This window comes from Rattus rattus, chromosome 5, assembly GCF_011064425.1.
Source record: "Rattus rattus isolate New Zealand chromosome 5, Rrattus_CSIRO_v1, whole genome shotgun sequence".
In the NCBI taxonomy this organism is placed as follows: Eukaryota; Metazoa; Chordata; class Mammalia; order Rodentia; family Muridae; genus Rattus; species Rattus rattus.
The window spans coordinates 42,403,349-42,426,647 of NC_046158.1; the positions used below are offsets into that span (position 1 = coordinate 42,403,349).

Sequence of the window (23,299 nt, forward strand, 5' to 3'; positions counted from 1 at the left end):
TTGATTTGTCCTCAATCTTATCCAAAATTGTACAAATTGAATGATCATAGCTAAATCAAAGTGGAAGATAATCCAACAGTAATTTATATTTTCTAGGGAATATAGACATATTCTAACTCAGAACACAAAGTGTTTTTATAAGTTAAAAATAAAGATCTACTCAGACCTCTTGGGAAGGTAAAGAGGGACTTACATACTTGAAGAGCCTGTATCTTTAAGTCTTCAGAGAGACTTGACAGTATTTTTTAACAGAAGAATGGCCTGTGTTTTAGGTACTTCAGGAGTTAAGCTTGTAATGTTAAAGTAAGTTGGACATTTTAAAATTCAACCAATAATTATTTCTCAGGGATGACTGATTTTATTAGCATCTAGGGAATATATTCCATGCTCCATTACCAAAATACATCACTGCTATATCTAAGATTAAGTTATGTACTTCTGAAATATTTTTAAAGAAATCTTTACCGTTCCCACGATGTTGTTACAAAGTCAGAAAAAAAAAGATATATTAATGTTTGCTGGTGTTTTGTTTCTCATCATTTCTTTAAGAACAGCTATTATCATTTCCACAAAAAGGGAATGAAAGTTATAGAAACAGAAACAAAGGAGAAGAGGGTGAGGAAGAGAAACTGAAGGAGGAAGGGCAAGGAAGAAGAGGAGGAGGAAACAGAGGAGGAAAAGGAGGTTTCTTTCCAGAAAGTTCTCAAGATGATGAGGAAGGCTAGTGTCTCAGTGCCTTAAGTCTGCAAACTGATTGGCTACCACAGTTGAGAAGCTAAAAGGAAAACGTAAAGAGAAGGAAGCAGAGTAAGCTGTTTGGGTCTTTACAGATTTGAAATTCTTGATTTCATCTGCAGCCACAGAACCTCAGGTTATACGTTATAATTATTAACTTTTTAAGTAGCATAGCTGAAATCCAGTTCGTAAAGGATCTTTCTGAGTTGGTTTTTTGTCTTTTGCTTTCCGCTGTTCTGAGGATCAAACCCAGGATTTCAAGCAGACAGAACCACTTTTTCTTTGAGTCAGGGTCTCTCAACATGGCAGTCTGGACTTGATCTCATCAGCACTGAAGCTATAAGTATGTGTCCCCAGCCCTGCAGATCCACCCCCCAGTGTCCTTTCATACTTCATGGTGAGACTAAAGTAGCCAAAACAAGCAGTGCTTAAAGTTTCACAATTAACAAAACCCCATCGTGGCGTAAAAAATCACACAAGAACACAAATCTATTTTTTAATAAGGTTTAATTTTAACTAATAAATTTAAAGTAACGAGTGTAATACGAATCCAAGTCTTCACTAATTTGCAATACGTGACCTATTTTTTTTGTAACCCACAGGTGAATCTTCTTTTCACCATGATTTGTTTCCAGCCTTGTGATCTCCTCTCTCTCTCTCTCTCTAATCACTCTTCTTTGCATCCCCCTTCTTCCATAGTTTAACGAGTCACAGACAGTTTGGCTAAACGGCCATCCTCGCACAGTAATGCTTCAGCTTGCAAGGAAGGACCCCCTTGTTGAGCTGGTAGAACTCCACCAGCTGGATGAGATCTGTGAACTTCGTATGGCCGTCATCCAGGGTGTGGAACAGCTCACCGTCATCTTCCACCTTCAAGAGAAGAAGCAACAAACTAATAGAAGGAAAAGCCAATGAACGAATAAGCAAAAACTTTAAAATAAAAAAAAAGACGGGGATCAGCTACCCAGAAGTCCTCTGCATACTATGTGTTCACAAGCAGAAATCAACAAGTATATAAAACTAAGGATAATGAAAACAGTGCCATGCCTGCTTTTCCTGGCAACATCACTTGCATTCCAAAGCAGTGTCCGCTCTTTGAGTAAGTACTCTGTTTCTTCCTCAGCTCTGCCACTGTGCTGTACAGTTAGGATGTCACAACTATGGCCTATTCTCCGGGAGGATTCTGTACCCTTTACTAAGCAGAAAACAGAACTGGTTTCACTGAGAGGTGCTTTCTCCTTTTAAATTATTTTTAAATTTTATCTATCTATTTTTCTGTCACGCTTTTGGGTATGAATCGCTTCATATTTGCTGGGGCTGCTGATCACATAATTAAAAAAAAACAAACAAAAACTCAAATTGTCAGGGAGGACATTTTAGACACCTATTGGGAAATTCCAGAAAGAGGCATCTCAACAGGAATCACCAGCATTCTAGCAGCTTCACAAAGCAATTCTCTGCTACCCCACTACCCTATGAGCTACTATTGTCCCCCCCCCTCTCTCTCTCTCTCACACACACACACACACACACACACACACACTCGTACAGAGAGAGAGAGAGATGCAGCAGCAATGCAACAGAAATACCAAAGAGCGCTGTGCCAAAGATGTTTCCTAGTGTTCTTAGAATAATTTAAATGCCCACTAGCTATACAGCACCTGTGATTTCCTCATGGCTTAAATGAAGTTAACAGGAAGCATCGACAAAGGCATATATTTTTGAGAGGAGGGAGGAGGCGCAAGGGGCTTTCAAGCACTGCTTTTTAAAAATCTGTAAGTGACATTCATGGAAGGACTTCTTAGTGGCCTTTTAACAATAGGTGGCATGAGGTCTATACAATATAACATAATCTCATTTCATGGAAAAGGGGGAAATTTAATTTCTACAATTCCTGTATTTCTTATATTAATTCAGGCTCATAAAACCATTTCTGCCAAACTTAACTTTAGTCAAAGCACAAGCTCCCAAATAATATTTAATAAAAGGAACAAAAGAAAAACCCAAGTTTCCCAAAGCGTATGAATGAAGAACATCCCCAATACACGAGCCGGAAGTCACAATTACTTACGGGTATAATCTGAAAGTGTTTTATCTTTTGTCTGTGACTCATTGACAGTACAAAAGTTCTGGGGTTACTCTGACTATCCCGTACCAAGAAAACTCTAAAGAGAAAAAGAGGAGATTCATTGTGTTTCTCTGCACACTCAGATTTCATAGAAATATTTTTATGTAGAAATTCAGGAAAGCATACATCTAAATGGTATAGGCAGGGCCTCCTTCACCGGGTGCTCAAAGGGTAAGACTCTCCAACTTGGAAAACAACAGGTAATAAACTGTAAAACTATCCATTATACTAATGGAATATAGTGGGGTGAATACACAAACCTTTTGTCGGATTGTGTGATCACAACTGCCAATATAATGTGAAAGTGGCATCAATAATTACTATGCTGTCCTTTTCTCACTGAGAAACTAGAAGCTCGCTCATAGCCACTCATCACAAAGAATAGGCATTGCTATTTTAACTGACAGGGCATGACTGGCCTCTGAAAGGAGGAAATTATTTGGAATTAAATAGATTTTTTTCCCTTCTCCCATGGTGGTTCCTCTTGTTTTTACCACTGCAGAATCGTGAGTAAGAAATGAATATATTCTAACAAATTAATCTTGAAATTGTTTGGGAAGTATTTAGGTAACAATGTTTTAAGTAAAAGAAAGACCCAAACAACGTGCACTTTAACCTTGAAGAGACCAGCAGAAAACCTTTATAATGTCAGGCTGGACAAGCGAGATGTGGCCTACTGGCCTAGGGGGAAAAGACTACCAGGCAGGGATTCGGATTTACTGGCAGTGCTGTGCAAAACCCGTTTTGTATTAATTATTGGCAAGCACACTGTGTAAATGTCCCTTTGCTGACTCCAATACTAAGCTTACTGTGCCTGGGCAGGGAGGCAGCCAATATCTGAGGAAAGCATCCATTTCAAGCATACTGTGTGAGGCTCAGAGATTACATCACTGGGGGACTGGACAAAAGGGCATTTCAGTGGTAAAGAAGGCTGTAATTCTCTTCCCTTCCCAAGAAGATCAGCACCACCACCTAGTGGGCTACTTGGCACCATCACATTTTCCCAAAGAAATAAAAGAGAGAAAAAAATGTTTTAAAGAAACACACTCATGTGTTATTCTTTATTCAATTGTGCCCTTTAATTTACAAATACTAAACTCTGAAATTAAGGAAATTGTAATCTTTTATTATGTAAATACTTATTTTTTTCTCTGTAGACTACCGTTCATTTAGATTTATAATCACAAAGGGTATGTATGCTTCAGGAAGAGAGACAGAGCCACACCTCTCCTCAGGGGCGAGTGAAATGTGCGAAGACGTATCTTTATCTAAACGTCAGCACCAAACGGCCCAATGATGTCAACGCCTTAAGCCCACTTTTGCAGATACCAGACCCCATCACCATTGTTTAAATGGATCCTGTTTTCCCTCCTCTTCAAACACCAATGCAACCCCCTCATTTGCTCTGCTGTTGGGAAAGAAATCTGGCTAGAATTGTAGAACATGGATGAAATATACTAAGCAAAACAGAAAAACCTTCTATTACAAATGCTCTATATCTTATTCTATCCTCCTCTTTTGCACTCTACAATGCCCATTAAAATAATAAGAGATATCACCAAATAGTAATTTTTATAGCTACATACTTTTACAGAAATGGCAATAAATACATTAAAAGAAAAATAAATGAGGCAAGAATTCAAAATACATAAGAAAACACATTTCAATTAATATATTTTGCATCATACCCAAGAAACCCAACTTAGGGCAACACCATGCTATGAAATCTATTTGGGATCATATATCTATTATATGTGCAAAGCAAAATGTTGACATCTCAAACAGACTTGACTGTCCCCACTCATACGCTCGTGTCTGAGATGATAGAATTCACATGAATAAAGTGAATCTTAATGCTAACTGGTGGAGGATAAAGTATCCTGCTACTTGGTCATCCATGCACAAATATTAAACACTGCTAGAATACAGTGACAACCATGCTTATGGAACAAAAGTGCTTCTGCTTCGTGATAAGGTGCGGTTATAATTTCACAGCATGTGCTAAGTAGTTAACATTTCATAGGTAGAAAAAAACTGCAAGTATCAGACTTACCCATCCACAGGCCCCTGACGGGTAATCAACTGCTGAGCTTCATCTCTAGAAATTCTGTGGTGAAACCATGGCTGGGACCGGTGGAGAGCTAGAGGAAGAAAAAGATCTGTCTGACACGATCATGACTTCATTGCATGCAATCCTCGTCCTATGCCATGTGACCGTATCTAAAGGAACATCGCTCTGACTGAAAGCAGACATACCCATGTTCACAGCAGAGCTCTGAGAGGGCGCAGTGGGACTCCCATGGTTCCCCAGGCGTAAACATCCTTTTTTCTGAGCAAGAAAAGGAACAAAAGTAAAACTCAACTTCTTGGACAAAACACTCAAACCATGAACATTTGAAGAAAATGAAGCTACTGATACCCTCCAAGCGAGTCCTTCCTCAACGGCAACCGAAAGGGCTTCAGTGGGGTTGTCTATGACTCTGGTCTTCTGACCTGAGAAGTCCATTGCTACCAGGGAATTCTCTGATACGCTTCTCTGAAAAAATGCAAACAATCTAATATGAACATTTGAACGGTCCATATATATTTCATCATTCAACTTCAATGTTTTTCTGGCCATATGGTGTCTACTCTGGACTGGGATGCTGTCAGGGACCCTGTAAGTGTCATGGTTGGCAGGAAAGTGATCCACACTCGGTGAAGAATGGAACTCTAGTTACCATCACTTTCGCAGGCACTGGAGCAAACTTCCAGAAGCTGACCTAGTGGTTTTAGTTCTCTTACACTTTTAAGCACAGTAAAACTTTGGAAAGGGGTTTCCACATGACACTCATCCCAACAAAACTCTAGGCATAGCTACTTGGAAACTCCCATGCAAAGTAGCAAAGCACCTGAGACCTGTATAACAAGAATCCGTTCTGTTGACTGACCAACAGTGCTCAGGGTAACGGCCGAAAGAGGAAGTGTAAGGATAGATTCTATTGATGGACGATGCAAAATACATGGTACTCTTTCCCAGGTTCTAGTCACCTAGAAACTAAGCTAGGGATATCGGGAGGTTCAGGAAAGCTGGCTCCTTAGAACGTCAAGAAGATGACAGGTTGCTAGACAACATCCCGTCCAGCCTTCTGACTGACCAGGCATCTGTCATTGTCCTTTGGAGAAAATAGGCCTGTGTGTTTAACAAGTCTGGTTCCCCCTAATACTGTCTCCAAGCTGTGCCTCTTACAGGAGTCTAGATGCAGCCAATCAGAGATTTAAAAGTTAAAACATACAGAAGAGGTAAAATGGCGATCTCACATTGACTACTCCAGTAATTATCTGCCAAGACAACTGAAGGGGATGTTGAATGCATGGACTTAGGAAAACGATAGAAAAGAGCTAGCTCTCTGTATTTCCTAGGAAGACAGCAAAATGTCTATTGATCCGTTAGTTCGTCTCTCTAAGCTCTAAAAGTTGCCAATTAAATGTCAAGCACAACTACTTATGAAATACCCTTTTTGTGTTTTGTCTGCATGTATGTCTGTGCAATCCATGTGTAGTGTCTGGGAAGGTCAAAAGAGGAGATCGGATTCCCCAGAACCAGAGTTACAGAGGATTTGTGAGTCATGTGGGTGCTAAGACTCAAACCCAGATCCTATGGAAAAGCGGCCAGAGTGCCTAACAGCTGAACCAACTCTCTGGCCTAGAATAGCTTGTTTTAAACCTCATAGCTAACCCAAAGTGTACCCTTTAGTCCACCCATGTTTGCGTGCCAACTTGTTCATTACAATGAGTCATTGGTCTGATTCAAGGCCTTTGGCTTCTACACTATTAAAATTGGGTCCTCACCAGGACTCTCTTCACTTATCCTGTTGTTGCTCTGTGCCCTGTGGGTCTTACAATTTTGGATCTGGAAAAGATTGGCCCTTTCACATGCTTCAGCAGTTCAAAGATGAGGTAAATTTGGGGATAGGTCAACTAAAAGCCCTGGATCTGGGCCTGGGTGGTAGTTGAGTGGATCAGCCCACCAGCTCTCCTGCACCACACCATGAGGGCCAGCTCTCCAGCACTGCCCTGGCTAGTCCATCGAATGCTGCAGCAGGAAAGAAGCAAGGCCAGCCCTCCTGATCTCATGCACTCAGGGCCAGCTCTCCCATATCCACCCCTCCAGAGCCAGCTCTACAGTGCTACCCATTCGAGGGGTATGGCCCGCAAAAGGATAGACCGTGGAGCATGCTGGGTCATACTACAGCTTCCACGATAAGATGTTTTCTCTGCTTTGTTCTGTTTTGGTTTTTTTACTTTCACTTTCTTTTTTCATTTCTTTTAGTGGGGAAGTGGCAAAGGCAGAGATGGGGAGATAGTGGAATTAGGGTGTATGATGTCCTACTCACAGTCAATAAAAAGTTAAAAAAAATAAAACTCATAGCAATGGAAGGTATAACTAGGTTAGCATATATCTATCTAGAATTTGTATTCATGTCTTATTTTTATTATTCATTTTAAATATACATAATCTTTCTTTAAACATGAATTTTAGCTATTCAAATATGGAGATTCAAGTGTGCAGATTATTAGAAATATCCTTAAAATAAATTCAATTTTGAAGTTCCAGAAAATAGTGATTTATTAGCCTTGAAACCCAGAGAGTACCATGCCAAGAATTTGAAAGTACTGAGAAACTCGCTCTTTTCACTGTGTGTTATAATTCTAAATTGTGTCATCGTTGCTGAATAAAAATGTTTGTGTTTTACAGTGAAAAAAAAACACTTGAACATCTTATTTCTCAGATTTAGTGCATCGATTCTGGTTTTATTCAGGAAGTAAAATTCAGTAGAATTGTAGTTCAGATCCGTTGCTAACACTAAAGTGTCTGTGTCCACGGCGTCACCAGTTTTCTCTGTAGGGAGGTGGGGGGAAGCGGGAAGCACAGCTATAAGCCTGAAGCCCAGCTTGTACCACAGAACAAGGAGGGTGGGGGTGGGAGGTGTAAAGGGAAAAACTCATCTCTTCTTTGCTATGTATTTTTTTTTAACATATCCTCTGAAAACAAATCAACTAATGCCTGGATCTCAGTTTCATTTAAAGGAGTGGGGGATTTTTATTTCATAATAAACCTCTTTAAAAAAAAATTATGTCACCCTCTCCTAGTCAAGAATCTCGAAAAAAGAACTAGTTGTCAAACTCTCCAGTCAAGAGCCTTGCTGTCTTCCTACGTCAGGGAAATGAAATAAAATGCTCCCAAAGGAAACAGCACACAACGGAAACATTCAAGTTAAGCTCCACTAATTACTAGAGCAATGAAAGCCAAAGGGGGTGATGGTGGTACAGCCAAGCCAAGATGTATGTGGGGCCCACCAGAAAGTACCATGCCATGCCTCTCCGAGGAGTGTGAACTTCAAACAAAATGTTATCCACGAGAGAAAAAAATTTAGGGTCCCTTTATCACTGTATCACATACCCCTGTTTATTAGCATCTGCTATTTTCTCTGCAAAGCACGAGATAGGGGTGGCGGTCTTGTTGTAGCTCACCTCTATTCCTTAGACCCGCATGCAATCTCCTGTTTGTTGCAGGAGTTCTTATTACTGACAGCTGCTCTTTCCTGGCAGATGCTGTCTCTGTAATCTCTATTTGCTGTCACACTTTAGTTTGCCCTCCTCACCCCGTGATCTTCTGTGCCGGGCTGGGGACCAGTCGAATATGCCTTTGCTTTGCCGACCTTAATGAAAATCATCTACCTGCCCCAACCCCAGAGTAACTGGTCCTGATCCTAATGATAGCTTGATCCTTATAATATCTCTCCCTCCACATGCCAAGATGGGTTCTGCACTCTCAAGCTCCTGATAACATAAAAAACGATGTTAGGAAAGAGACGCGAACACAATCTTTTTTCTTTCTTCCCCTCAGTATGCCAGACAAGGATGTGAAACAAGTTCCCAGGCTCATAATTATCTGGCCAATGCAAGGAGATTACAAGACAAACAGAGAACATTTTTTTTATTTGCTATGGAAACTACACCATAGGAAAACAGTAATACAGCAAATGTTTTCTACTGAATGGCAGGTGGTGGATGAAAAATTAATAGTTTACCTTTAGTGGACAAAGAAATAGGAGCAAAGCAGAGTTTGACAGACTGGAAAGGTCAATTTCAGCTCGATTTCCTTCACATAGGAAAGCAATACTGATAACAGTCAGAACTGGTTGGACTTCTCAAATATTTGCCCCAAATTCTCACCCATTCTTCTAAGAATGAATAAACCTTTCCCCAAGAAACGTAGTCCGTGATTGTAATAGCCTTGCCTTCTCTCCCAAGAAGGGCTCTTGGACTAGCTTGGGTTTTACAACTCACACTTTAAAATCAGCTCCAGCCACTCCCAGTGCAGTTTACATAACACGCCTGTTGCTCTGGGAGTTGAACTCCAAGGCACATAGCAGCCAAAGTCCAGCATCCCATTGGAAGGAGCTGGATAAATGTGTAGCCCGTTCGTTACAAAGAGACCACAGGATTTCTCCTGTATTGTCATTTCAGCTCATTCCTACAGAGCCCCAGAACAGTCCAGATATGATCATCCTCAAAGACTGTACAGTAATCCCTTTATCTTGCACAGTAGGAAAACAGTGGCTAGCCAAAGTCATGCAGACAGCTTATGGTAACAGGGGTAACTGTCTTGCTGTGTCTTGTCTAGGGTTCTTTTATTGACCACAAAGTAGGAGGTACAGGGACGAACTGCCCCATGGACAGGTCTTTCCCACACAGATACCCAAACCTCTCTCCCTCTTTAGTCTCCATAACTAACTGTGGAGTTTGTCTTCCTATACATAGTGGTCAATTAACACTGTAACTAAAATCTCACACACACCTTGACTGCCAGAATTTCCCATCTTCCACAATTTCAATAGGCAAAGGTAACTGTGACCCCCCATACTTGAATGTTAATGACAGCGATGAAAATGGAAAGGAGTTTGATTATAACATTTTCCTATGATTAAAAGGACGTTAGACAATAATTGCCTCCAAATGCTTAGTTGCTGTTAACACATTCATCCTAATAACTTCAGACTCTGAAAGAAATTTGCAGGGATTTAGAGAAGGATTAAGATAATAAAATTTAATATGCTTTGTGTGTGTGCAAGTGTGTGTGTGTGTGTGTGTGTGTGTGTGTATTGGAAGATAAAGTAAGCTGACAAACTCTAAAAACATCCACCTTAAAGACATTGCTATTATAAAATTCATTACATTCTTTAGTTTCTTATTTTAAGGCTTATAAGAATATGATACAAAGATGGAAAGTTATCTTTCTATGACTTAAAGGAACGTAACTACGAAATTGGAGAGCTTTTCCTCTATCGTCCTGCCAGCATCATTTCATGCTTCATTCCTAGAGCAGGCCACTTCATCTGCTACCTGGCGTGTGGGACACATGTACCTTCCTTGGTCACAGCCATGAAGAATGTATTTTAACCTCAGTGGAAACACATATTTCACACTAAGTAATTTGTACCACAGGCACATATGTCTGAATTTTGAATGCACTCAACAACAGGGAGTAGAGCAAAAGGAGCAGAAAGTACACCTTATGTGGGAAATATTTTTGTGTGAATGTATGGGAAAATAAAATTAAGTTCTAGAGAGAGCACAATGTGTGTGTGTGTGTGTCTGTGTGTGTGTGTGTGTGTCTGTGTGTATCTGAGTGCATCTCTGTATATGTGTCTGTATGTGTCTGTGTGTCTATGTGTGTCTGTGTATATCTGTATGTGTCTGTGTGTGTCAGTGTATGTCTGTGTGTGTCTGTGTGTATGTATCTGTGTATGTCTGTGTGTGTCTGTATGTGTCTGTGTGTCTGTGTGTGTTTGTGTATGTGTCTGTATGTGTCTGTGTCAGTGTGTGTCTGTGTGTGTCTGAGTATATCTGTGTGCATGTATCTGGGTGTGTCTGTGTGTATCTGTGTGCATCTGTATATATCTGGGTATGTCTCTGTGTGTCTGTCTCTCTCTCTTCTCTCTCTCTTTCTCTCTCTCTCTCTCTCTCTCTCTCTCTCTCTCTGTGTGTGTGTGTGTGTGTGTGTGCATCTGTATGTATCTGGGTGTGTCTGGGTGTGTTTGAGTGTGTCTGTGGCTGTCTGTGTGTATCTGCAAATGAATATCCAAGCTAGAGCTGGAGAAGCAGTTCTGAACTGATGTCATACATGGCCTAGATTTTGGCTTCCAGTTTTGTGGTTTTCTGAAAAGCAGTTATTTTTAAGGACCTAGAACTTTAAAAAGTATCATTATTAAAAAATCAAAATACAGAAAAGCCTAGGTATTTATAATATACCTTCAAAACTCTAAATAATCCTATGCTCTGTGTCGATAAAAATACTAAGTTAATATTGAAAGAGTCTATAACTCTACAATCCAAACCAATGGTTGTTAAGACATAATTCACAATGCAAAGAAAAATAGTCTACAAACTATCTTATTATGACCTCATCAAATGTCATGATAGCACAGAATGGCTTAGAGAAGCCTTTCAATCCATTTTAGTTTAACACATAAAATCATTGGTTATCATTGAATGTTTTATATTTTTCTGTTTTCATTTTTAATTATAGGGTCTGAGCATATACAAAACACAAAACCAAAACATCCTTATAACATTGAGAATGTTACAGAAGAATTACTATATTTGATCCCAAGGCAAAGTGTATATGTTTAGTGTTATATAGTGGTAAATACTGTAATTATAAAGTCCAGATTCAAAGCCTTGATGCTTACCATGGGTGATACGCTCTGAGAACTGCAGGCGCTTCTAGCTTGGGATGGATGCATATAATTCTGGTACAGCTGCATGCCATACTACAGAACAGACAGGAAAAAACAAAGGTTCTCAAGATATCAACTCACTGAATGTCAGCACCGTCACTGGTTATATATTATCAACCCAAAAAAGGACTGAAACTTTTTTGATTTTTATTCCTTTTTTCCTCATACATATATCCCAACCACATATATCCCAACTTTACCTTCCCCCACTCCTCCAAGTCCCCCACCATTTCCCCTCTTCCCCAGATCTATACCCTCCCTATACTCCCAGAAAAGAGCAGGCCGCCCAGGAACATCTACTGAACACAGCACAGGATACAATAAGACCAGCCACAACCCTTCACATTAAGGCTCGGTAAGGAAGCCCAGTAGGAGGAAATGATCCTGAGAGAAGTGAAAAGGGTTAGAGAGCCCCCCACTCCTGCTGCCATAAGTCTCCCCAAAACACCAAGCCAACAAACATAACACATACGCAGAGGACCTAGTGCAGACCCCTGCAGGCTCCACAGTTGCTGCTTCAGTCTCTGTGAGCCCCCACGAGCCCTGCTTAGTTGATTCCCTGGGTCATGCTCTCCCAATAACCATGACGCCCCTGGCTCCCACAAATCCTCCAGCCTGCTTCCTCACATTTCACTTCTCCATTGCTGGTGGAAGTACAAACTTGTATAGCCACTATGGAAATCAAAATGTCGGTTCTTCAGAAAATTGGGAATCTATCTACCTGGAATCCCACCTATACCACTTTATCCAACACTCTATTCTACCACTAGGACACTCGGTCAAAGATGTTCATAGCAGCTTTACTCAGAATAGCAAGAAACTGGAAACGACATATGTATCCCCTAACCAAAGAACGGAAAAGGAAGTGTGGCACATTTATACAAAGGCGTATTACCCAGCAGGTAAACAGAAAAACGACATCATGAAGTTTGCAGGCAAATGGATGGAACTAGAAAAGAAATTACCCGAGTGAGGTGACCTAGACCCAGAAAGACAAACATGGTATACACTCCCTTGTAAGTAGACATTATCTGTAAGGTAAAGAATAATCATGCTACAAGCCACAGACCCGGAGAGGCTAAGTAACAGGGAGGGCTCTAGGTGGGGATACAGGGAAAATGTTTCCTCGAAACAAGTTAGCAACCAAATTTTTGAAGTAGTCATTTCGGAACCATAAAGGGATATACTTTAAAAGGCAGTGTTTTCACTTACACCGGAAGCTTTTAGTATACCTCACCAGAACAAATCTCTAAAATTCACCTTTCTTCCTGGTGCCAAACTGTAGTGTAAGCATTTTTGACTGATACGCCGCCTGGTGAGGAAGACGACTTGGAAAAGATGTTGTCCTTTTGGGGCCAATGATAATTTTTCAAATCTTACACATCCTAGATATCACTGAGAAATTCAGTCCCTCGGATGTCTGATGGATGAATTGCTTTGTTGATTAATTAAATTATAAATTTGGTCTTATGTGGAAAAACCCTTAGAAGTACATTATCCTTCCATAAATATTTATATGTATGTACATGCGGGCCTATGTCTGCCCTGCTCCCCAGTGTGTGTGTGTGTGTGTGTGTGTGTGTGTGTGTGTGTGTGTGTGTGTGTGTGTGTGTGTGTGTGTGTGTAGTTCAGAGAGCAACCTTAGATGTTGGACGGCATTCCTCAGTTACTGTCCTCTCTCTCTCTCTCTCTCTCTTTTAGAAAATGGTTACATTCTGAGAGCTTGTGAAGTAGGCAAGACTGACTGACCATCAAACCTCGCACCTGCTCCTGCCTTCCCAGCACTGCTATTGCAAATACATGTCCTCGAGCCAACATTTTTCACATGGGTTTCGGGGACTCCATGTGTCTAATGACTGTGGCCCTCCCACTTGTAAAATCGCTTCCTCCATTGAAGTATCTCTCCAGACACTTTTTGTTTTCTTGTGGCATTTATTTTTTTACTTCATACATCAAAGTAGTGGGGAGTCATTTGGATTTCAGACAGAGAGGTTCAATTTCCCATAAAATAAAAGATGGTAGTGTAATGCCTTTACACTCAGGAGACAGTATTATGGAGCATGGACTGGAAGGCTACCATGAGGAGGTGGGCCAGGATTATCAGTGTGAGAAGCAAGTGAGAAGCTGCTTTCCCCTTGAATTTGCCACTTTGCTAAAGGAAAGAAAGCAAGGGGGTAGACAGCTTTACTGATTTCATTATTTCATCACAGTCTTCAAACATTGTCATCGCATGGCGCTTCAATGAACTTAGGTTAGGTCCCAGCAACTGGGTTCTAACATAGGCCTCTGCCTCTTTCCTAATGCCAGCTTATGTCACAGCAATCAAGTCCTAATGGCTCTTGCAACATCCAAGGCAGCAGTGCTGAGAAACAGTGCATGTCTGGACAAGGCATAGGCAGGTATGGAATCTATGGACAGCTTTGGGGAAGCAGAATACACCATCAACTCTAAGTTGAAGAGCGCCATTTCTCATCTGTTCCGCTCTGAAGAGAAGAATGACTAATGCCATATCCACCTCCTAGAGCAGTTGATGTCCAACCATCAGACGTGATACCTGCCGCTTTTGCTTGGGAAGCAATGGCCTGCCCTCAGTATAGCTTGGGCCTCCCTACCCAGTTCAGACACTTATAAAAGCTGGCTTTAGATCCCTGGGTGGGTTTTCCACTCTGGATCTTCTTTCACTTACTCTGCCTGCCTAGGCCACGCCCTGTGCCTCGTGCTGTCTCCTAAGGGCAAGCATGGGCTTAGGACACACTTGTCTGCCTGCCTGCACAATACTTAGAAACCACCACCTTGCCCAGGCCTTCAGGGTCGCATACACTAAACTGTTTCCCGAACGAATAGAAGACTGGGATGGGGTGTCATGTCCGACATGGAAACTGGACAGAAAAGTTGAAATCAAGGAGTCTTAGCCCCAGAATGAATTCTATTTAAACATTCCAGAACAGCTATTTTCCTACTAAAGACTATGTCCTTAAATTAATTCCCACAAAGTGAATATATTTAGTAATGTAAAGGAAAAAAAATGTCAAAGAGGAATAGGAGAATTACTGCTCTCAAGATTTTGATTTTAACATGAATCCAAACCCACACTCGCTTTTAAAATCCTCTACGCCGACTACTTTATGCAATTATTTCTCTACTTCTAAAAATTATTACTTTAATTTAAAGTTTGAGTGACATTAATGGAACCTAATGAAATTTAACTATAAGCCAACAATAACTTCATAAATGCAGAGGAGCTTAATTCCTAGATGCATTCACTGTAGAGAACAGATAGTAACCTCAAGCCAGCACTTTCACAAGAAACATGCTGCCTGGCCACCTTTTATTTATCAGCATTGAAAAGCCAGCTACCTACTAATAAGACGGTTTTCTTCAAAGATGTATTGTCCCCGGTCCTGGCAGTGCCTCTGTGCTGCTGGGGGTCTTTAGAAAGCATTTAACTCTGGCCGAGGGGTAGGGCATGGGTCACCTCGACATTTGCCTGTCCCATGGAGGGGCAGATAGGCACCAAACTAGGCTAGAGAGAAGCTGGCCGAGTTCTAATTGATGGGAAGAGAAAGAGCTGACACTTAACCAGGATACAGAACAATTCAGAAAGCAATGATTCTCCTTTCTGAGCCTCAGATTTTCTATACTCCTCTATATAACTAGAGTATTTTCCAAAGGAAAAAAAAAGAATTTCTCCTGTACAGCTTAGGTCAGTGTGTATGTTCATGTGTCTGTGTGATTTTGTATGTAGATGAGTGCACACATGTGGGCATGCACGTATTTGGAAGCCAGGAGCTCACACCCTGAGTCTTCCTCAATTAGTTTCCATTTTGTTTCTAGACCTGTCTTGCTCACTGAACTGCAAGCTTGTAGACTTGGTAGGCCAGCCAGTCACCACATTCTGGTGACTCTTGTGTCACCAGAATGCCAATGTAGAGGGGTTTATATATCATTCCAGTCACGGAATAGGTGAGCTCATAAAGACAGCTCAGATCAGTGGCTATCAGGGCCTGCGAGAAACTCCTTATCGACAACACTATCTTCTTTTAAACCCAGAGGGAAGTTATGGTTACACAACATACTGAACGCGTGAAACATAAATTGTTCATATTAAGATAACTTGATGAACTCAATTAAAATCTTGAAAACTACAAAATAAAGCTTCCTTCTGCACCTAGCATGACACGACCCAGTTCTCTGTACTCTGTTGTCTTCACTCCTATCTCACTTTCAGGAAAGGGTTAACACAGTAAAGATAGTAAGAAAACCATAACAAACACAGGTCCCAGAACATACTCTACATGTAAACCAAGAGGGAAGCCAATAAGCTTCCTCTGCCTCTAGCATTTCTGCCACAGAAGAAAGAAAATGGGGACACTAAACATTCCAAACAAGTCTGGGTTTTCTCTAATGCTTATTTCTGAATGCAGCAAAAAGATGATTTTAATATACACTTATCGAAATCTTTCTCTGCTAATATATAAATTGCCATGATACATGATCACATGTGGTACATAATTAACATAATACATGTGATTTAAACATTGGCAAATCATACACAGTTCTCAAGAATGAATTGTGAAGAATGTCTCAGAATATGCTGAAACTTCCATTTCATAAGAAAGATTTAAAAACGGTAGTAATCCACATATTTGTGAACCTCCGTAGCCATGGAGAACTGACCGCATAGGCAGACATAGTCTGGGGGTTGTGCCTTTTTCAATGAAAACAATTTGTTTTGTAATTTCCACAAATATTACTAAAAAAGCAGCATTTTCAAAAGGAAATGGTTGATCGTTTTCATAATTAGGAAATCAAAGTTGTAGCAAGTTTACTGGAATAATCACTTTAAAAATAAATGTGCTTTTAAACATTATTGTTTGCATGTTTTACCTATTTATTGTGTGTTTGCACTTGCATGAGTCCATGCAAGTGTTCGCATATGCCTTTGGAGGTAAAAGACAACTTTTTGGGTCTCTGGTGTCAAACTTAGGTCATTATGTTTGGGACAAGTTCTCTTATTTTTGAGTCACTGTAATGGCTCCTACGTATGTGTTTCCAACACAATTTGGAAGAAACCAGTCTGTGTCCGCTCTATTTTTTAATCTACCTTTGGAACATACCAACACTCCTCAAAAAATGTCATCAAAAAATTATACTAACAAAATTTTAATGTCAACATGGCATACAAGGTATGCTTCAAAAACACATTAGAAACTAAATGTGTGCCCCAATTTCAGCTGCACTCATTAAGTTGCAAAGCAGCTAATAAAGCAGTTGTTGCTGGAAGAAGGGGGCGGTTAGTGCTGTTTAAGAGTGTTGACCACATAGGACCCCCGTTGAAGGAATCAGAGAAAGGACTGGAAGAGCTTGAAGGGGCTCGACACCCCATATGTACAACAATGCCAAGCAACCAGAGCTTCCAGGGACTAAGCCCCTACCTAAAGACTATACATGGACTGACCCTGGACTCTGATCTCATAGGTAGCAATGAATATCCTAGTAAGAGCACCAGTGGAAGGGAAAGCCCTGGGTCCTGTTAAGACTGAACCCCCAGTGAACTAGATTGTTGGGGGGAGGCGGCAATGGGGGAGGGTGGGGAGGAACACCCATAAGGAAGGGCAGGGGAGGGGATGTTTGCCCGGAAACCGGGAAAGGGAATAAACTTTCGAAATGTATATAAGAAATACTCAAGTTAATAAAAAAAAAAAAAAAAGAGTGTTGACCACGCTTCAGCGGAAAGCCACACATCTAAGAACACTCGCAGAGTAGAAACTGGGCTTTACGGGATGGGGTGGGGTAGGGGGGATGTACACAGTTGTGGGTTGGAAGGGAAGCAGGGTGGGTGGAGGAAGAGTTGGGGGAAGAATGGAGAAAACAATCAAGTGATCAAAAGATGTAGAAAATTCTCAAAGGGGGAGGAGAGAGAGAGAGAGAGAGGAGGAAGAGAGGGAGGGAGAGGGCAGGAGGGGGAGAAGGAGTGGGGGAGAAAGTAAAATAATTCTAATTAGCAATATCCAAGGGGAAAAAAATTTTAAATGCAATTCTCTGTGGGTTTGGGGCAATTTTACAAACACAAGCTAAGTTGTATTACAGGAGTCCCGTCACTCAGCTACACAAGCTACATATATGAGACCAACAATAAAAAGTCATTTCTAGAAACAGAATACCTACTTCCCCCACAAAAGACTCCCAGGTTAGGGTACACGGCTCCATTCTGCATGCTCACCTCTTAGGCTAAAGACAGCAGTGATTATCTTTCTTTCTCTCTTACAGCCACACAGACGAGTGGAGCATCTTCACATTGGGAAGGAGATGTGTCTTTAAACGCTTATGGATGTCAGAGCAGTTTCATGCACCTACCCACCCTGAGAGATTACCTTGAGCAATCTAATGGCGGTCACCCAGCACATCCTGCTCTGGTCTTCTTCTGCACACAGCATTTTCAGGTCCCGGGGCCCTCCTGCTTTGGTAGGCTAGAAGGCCACAGCACATTATTAATTGTTAATGCATATCTTGAAGGCAACACCTGTTGAAATAAAAGCCACTAAAATTCTCCTATACATAAGAGAACTCTATCTCTTTTAAAGAAATCAAAAGAAACTCAAGCTTCCCTAAGAGGCTGAGGCCTTCCGTTACCCATCCGCAGAACATTAAGCCTGTACCTTAAAGCAGAATCCATAGGGTGTCGGCGCTCCATGCTTTTTTTTGCCTGCCAGTGACATGTAAACATTACTAGTGCTGAATTCACTGAAAAACTGCAAGTGCCGTGGTTCCTTTAAAAAATAATAATAATAATAATATGTGAACGACATTGACTTGGAGGCACAGTTCCACAATATCTTTTGCGTTTCTCATATTGCACAACTTATACCTCGGCCAAAAATAACTCGACCTCAAGCGCCAAGAGTAAAGGGGATTACCATTTTCTTAAATAACCAAGAGCTGCATGCAATTTCATTTAAATTGACAAGGGGCAGTTTATAATTCTACTTCTCGTAACAGACAAATTCCTACTTTAACTTTCCAGTTCTCATTAATGGTTGTGTCAAACTAAAAGAAAAGCAGAGGCCTGCAAGGGTTTTTTGAAAGCGTTTCTGTCATCTCAGTGTCGAGTGGTTGGTTCTTGAGAAGGAGATGGAAAAAAGAGGAAGAAAATCCTGCTTCTTTCAGATACACCCACCCCACACATGTGTGTGCGCTGACAGCAGACTGTGTGGCCATCTTGTTCCACAAAAGGAGAGGCGGCTGCTCGGAAGAGTTCAGGGAAATTACCTGGGATGGAATGCGTTTGATTGTCAGGGCAAAGGGAAATCATGAGCAGCTATTTCTTCTCTGGAAAACCTGAGAGAGTTGGAGCTGGCCATAGGAAATCACTGGGTCATAGTACTCCCTGATAGGTTAATAACTTGGAGAAGTGCTTAATTCTGAGGTTGACTATATAATCAAAACTGGCCAAAATGCGAAACCTGTGACTAGCAGTGTGGGCACTGAACCACAGAACCAGTCTCACCTGGAGCTTGTTAGAAAGGTAAAGTCTCAGTGCCACACCAGGCCCACCGAACCAATACCTGCATTTTATCAAGATCCCAGATAGTCTCCTCTACACAGTGTTCGGCAGCAGTGCACACACACACACACACACACACACACACACACACAGAGCACACACACACACAGACACACACACACATACACACACACACACACACACACACATACACACATTCACACACACACACACACACACATAGCACACACACACACACACACAGACACACACACACATACACACACAGGCACACATACACAGATACACAGATGCACAGACACACACAAACAGGCACACACACACAGACACACACACACAGACACACAGACACACAGACACAGAGACACACACACATACAGATACACACAGTTGCACATACACACACACAAACACACACAGACACACTCACATACACACACATACATACATACACAAACACATACAGATACACACAGTTGCACATACACACACAACAAACACACACACAGGCACACACACACAGACACACACACACACACACACACAGATACACACACACACACGCACATACACACACACACAAAGATACACACAGATGCACATACACACACACAGGCACACACACACAGACACACACACACACACACACACACACACACACACACAGACACACACACACAGAGATACACACAGATGCACATACACACACACAGACACACACAGAGACACACACACACACAGAGATACACACAGACACACATACACACACACAGACACACACACAGACACACACACACACAGAGATACACACAGATGCACACACACACACATCAAGACACACACACACACACAAGCACACACAGAGGCACACACACAGAGAAAAACAGGGGCATAGAGACACACACACACACACACACACACACACACACACACACAGAGGCATGCATGCATGCACTGAGTGCATTCGGCAGTGTGAACAACCCTGTCCAAATTGGAAAACATTTTATTATCATTTACCAGTAAGCTATTACAACTCAAAAGATGTCATTGTGTCATTGTTCCTAAGCATGGACTTCTTGACTTCTCTGGAAAATAAAGCCCAATATTTTTTTATATTTATTTAGTTTCTTAGTTTGGGTCACTCTATGTAGTCCTAGATATCCTGGATCTCTCTAGGTAGACCAGGCTAGCCTCAAATTCACTGAGATCTTCCTGACTCTGCCTCAGAGTCCTGGGACTAAAGTCATGTACCACCATGCCTGACCAATATAGACTTTTTTTTTTAAGAAAATCATTTCCTTAAGAAAAAAAAATAAAACAAAGAGTTAAAACATAGAAAGGCTTTCTTACAGTTGTGACTTTTTAAACTATAACATATTATTCACTGACCGAAACTGATTTGACAATAAAAATGCATATGAAAGGCTATATTGATTTAGTTGTGAAAATCTCTTAGTAAATGTATGGAAGAACATTTGTAAGAAAGGAGAAGGGAAGATGGTACTTGGGGCTTTCACTAACATGTAATTCACAGCCGTGTATCCAAGCCCTACAGTGGCAGTTAGTCACTCCCACGCAACAATTACGTTACTGGAAGTCAAAGTATTTAACCAAGATCTCCTCGTAGGAAACATAAGAAGCAAAACCAAGAAACATCTCCTTTGCTTAGGTAGACAGGCCATATAGTATATCAGGCAGCAGACATATTGAGGTCTAAAAATTCAAAGTGCTCTTGTGCTTCCAATTTTTTCTTAGTAGGTTAATTTAGAATTATTTCCATGTGTAAATTACATTGTGTGTGTATGTGTCTGTGTGTGTGTGTCTGTGTGTGTGTGTGTGTATGTATCTGTGTGTATCTGTGTGTACACCACAGTGTGCTTGTGAAGTTCAAAGGAAAAGTGGGCGTCAGCTCTTTCCTTCCATCATGCGAGTTCAAACCAGCTTGAACTATTAGACTTAGCAGTGAGGGCTGAGCCATTTCACCTGACTGATATGTGGATTAGAATATTATTTTATTGATCGACAGCCAACATTTAAAATACTATTACCCAAGGTCTTAACATAGATTTTTCCTGCCTGTAGAATCCAGTTATATAAAACAGATTTTGATAGTTTGCTCGTTTGTTGGTTTTAAGGTGTAGGGGCTGCTGAGATGCCTCAGTGGTTACCTCTCTTGTACAGGACTGGGGTTCAGTTCCTAGCCCCCATTCAGTGGTTCACAGCTGCCTCTAACTCCAGGTCCAGGAGACCCAACACTTATTCTGACTTCTACAGGGTCCTACATGCATGTAATGCACAGACATGTGCTCAGGCACACAACATAACATACACATAAAATAAAATAAATATTTTTGGGGGAAAGAAGTGTAAATCACATTAGGTTTCAAAACTGAAGCCTCAGATGAGAAAGAACCAGGAAAAACCTGTTTGGCACGGGAGGAGTGGATGCCTTTGATATATGAGTAAGAGCATCTGGAGTCATGAATGCTGTAGACAGACTCAATGGAAAGCCAGTCTGAAGACCCTTAAAACATATCATAGCAGATGACCAGGATTCAGACAAATTTCCAACTCTCGACATCAGTTTCGAGAGCACTCACCATAACAAAATCGAACCTGATATCATAGAGCTAATAAATAGTGAATAACATACCCCAAAATACCGTGGCTTACCTTGGATGTGCCTTTAGTAGAAAAATATAAACCAGATCTTCTGAGAAAAAAGTAAGCTTTTTTCCAAGACTTCTTCCCCTGTTCCTTTGCATGCAGGAAGCCATGGATTTCAGGATATGTGTTTGAGCTTAAAAACATCTGAAAGACACATTCGATGTGTTTCTAAACTATGGGAACAATGGTACCAATAGTCTTTTACCTATCAGGCACAACTATGAAAACTCAAATAGTAGCAATGGCATTTGCACTGCACCAAGGTCACGATGCATGTTTGATAGAACTCAGTCAAAAACCTGGCCCAAGTTCCAAATTAAGGTTGTTCAGGAAATATACATTCAAAGTGATCAATAAAATGGGTGAAAACCAAAATCACACCTATTTGAATTTATACTTGAAAGTGGACATTATCTAGAGAATTAACTCCTGATGTTCATCTATAGATTCCCATAAAAGTTATTCGGCCTGTAAAGTACACTACATAATGCAGTATAATGTAAGACTGCCATCGTGACTTCAGTCATTAGACAGATGACTCAAGCTCACCTCCCTAGTGAGGGTAAAGCATGCTCCCTCTCCTTGTCTCCTGTGACTTTGTTTTTAGATGGGCATAGCAGGCTGGGGTTTAAAAGGGAATTTTAACAGCATCTTCTATCCCACATGGGCTTCAGCAGTGTGATCTTGGCATTGAATCATGGACAGGTGGAGTCTGCTTCTCACCCTCTTGAATCTTCATAAGTCTGTCACCCTTAGAATTTGACTGGAGAAACAAGAAAGACCACCGGTTCTAGATGGGAGTCCTAGCTTAATGGTTTCCACAAACCAAGTTCATTTTGTCTTCTCAAAGCCAGCTTCAAAGAGGAATCTCAGCCTCCAGCCACTGAGCCAAAGGGCAACAGAAATGTGACCCTGGTAGCAAATTCCTTCCTAACTCATACCCCTGAAAAATCATGGGAAGATGGGAGCAGGTACTTTAAGGCATTAGGATTTGGAAGAGTTTGTTAGAAAGCAGTAATTAGTAGAGACACTGGGCATGTGATGGTGGGGAAATTGAAAGGGAAAAGGACAGCCATGTGTAAGTGGCTGTGCTGGGCCCTTATTACGATAGAGAAAATGCATTAGTGTCTCTTTCTGAGAGAAAACAGAAATCTCTATGAGGATGCAAATGCAAAAATGGAAAACTTTAAAGTAGCAGAAATCATTAACTAAAATGGGGTAAAATATCCTAAAGGCCTAAGATACATCCAGGGAAATGCTGATAGGAGATATTTACATTTTTAAGTAAATCACTAAAAAATTTTGATGCAATGAGCCATTAATTAATTGATATGCAAAACAGGCAAGTGGGTTCTTAGTTTGAGTGCTTTCCAAGTTATTAAACCAAACCAATTAAATTTTTAAAGGAGAGTCAGAGGGGTCACACTAGAAAGAGAGGGAACCTTTTAAAAAGTAGAA

At 41.0% G+C, this 23,299-nt stretch overlaps 1 protein-coding gene across 1 annotated transcript in view; it reads right to left on the minus strand.

The window, feature by feature from the left end:
* Positions 1-1,225: 1,225 nt before the first annotated feature.
* The window catches only part of Grb14 (growth factor receptor bound protein 14), a 108,610-nt gene continuing 86,536 nt past the window's right edge, over positions 1,226-23,299 (minus strand). Inside the window, exons 6-14 of the mRNA XM_032903402.1 lie at positions 21,848-21,985; positions 18,309-18,419; positions 18,024-18,119; positions 11,602-11,682; positions 5,283-5,399; positions 5,120-5,192; positions 4,917-5,004; positions 2,807-2,900; positions 1,226-1,605 (exon numbers count right to left, since the gene is read on the minus strand). Of these exons, the coding sequence (XP_032759293.1) occupies positions 1,459-1,605; positions 2,807-2,900; positions 4,917-5,004; positions 5,120-5,192; positions 5,283-5,399; positions 11,602-11,682; positions 18,024-18,119; positions 18,309-18,419; positions 21,848-21,985 (945 nt within the window). The 3' untranslated portion in view covers positions 1,226-1,458. The remainder of the gene's footprint in view (positions 1,606-2,806; positions 2,901-4,916; positions 5,005-5,119; positions 5,193-5,282; positions 5,400-11,601; positions 11,683-18,023; positions 18,120-18,308; positions 18,420-21,847; positions 21,986-23,299) is intronic.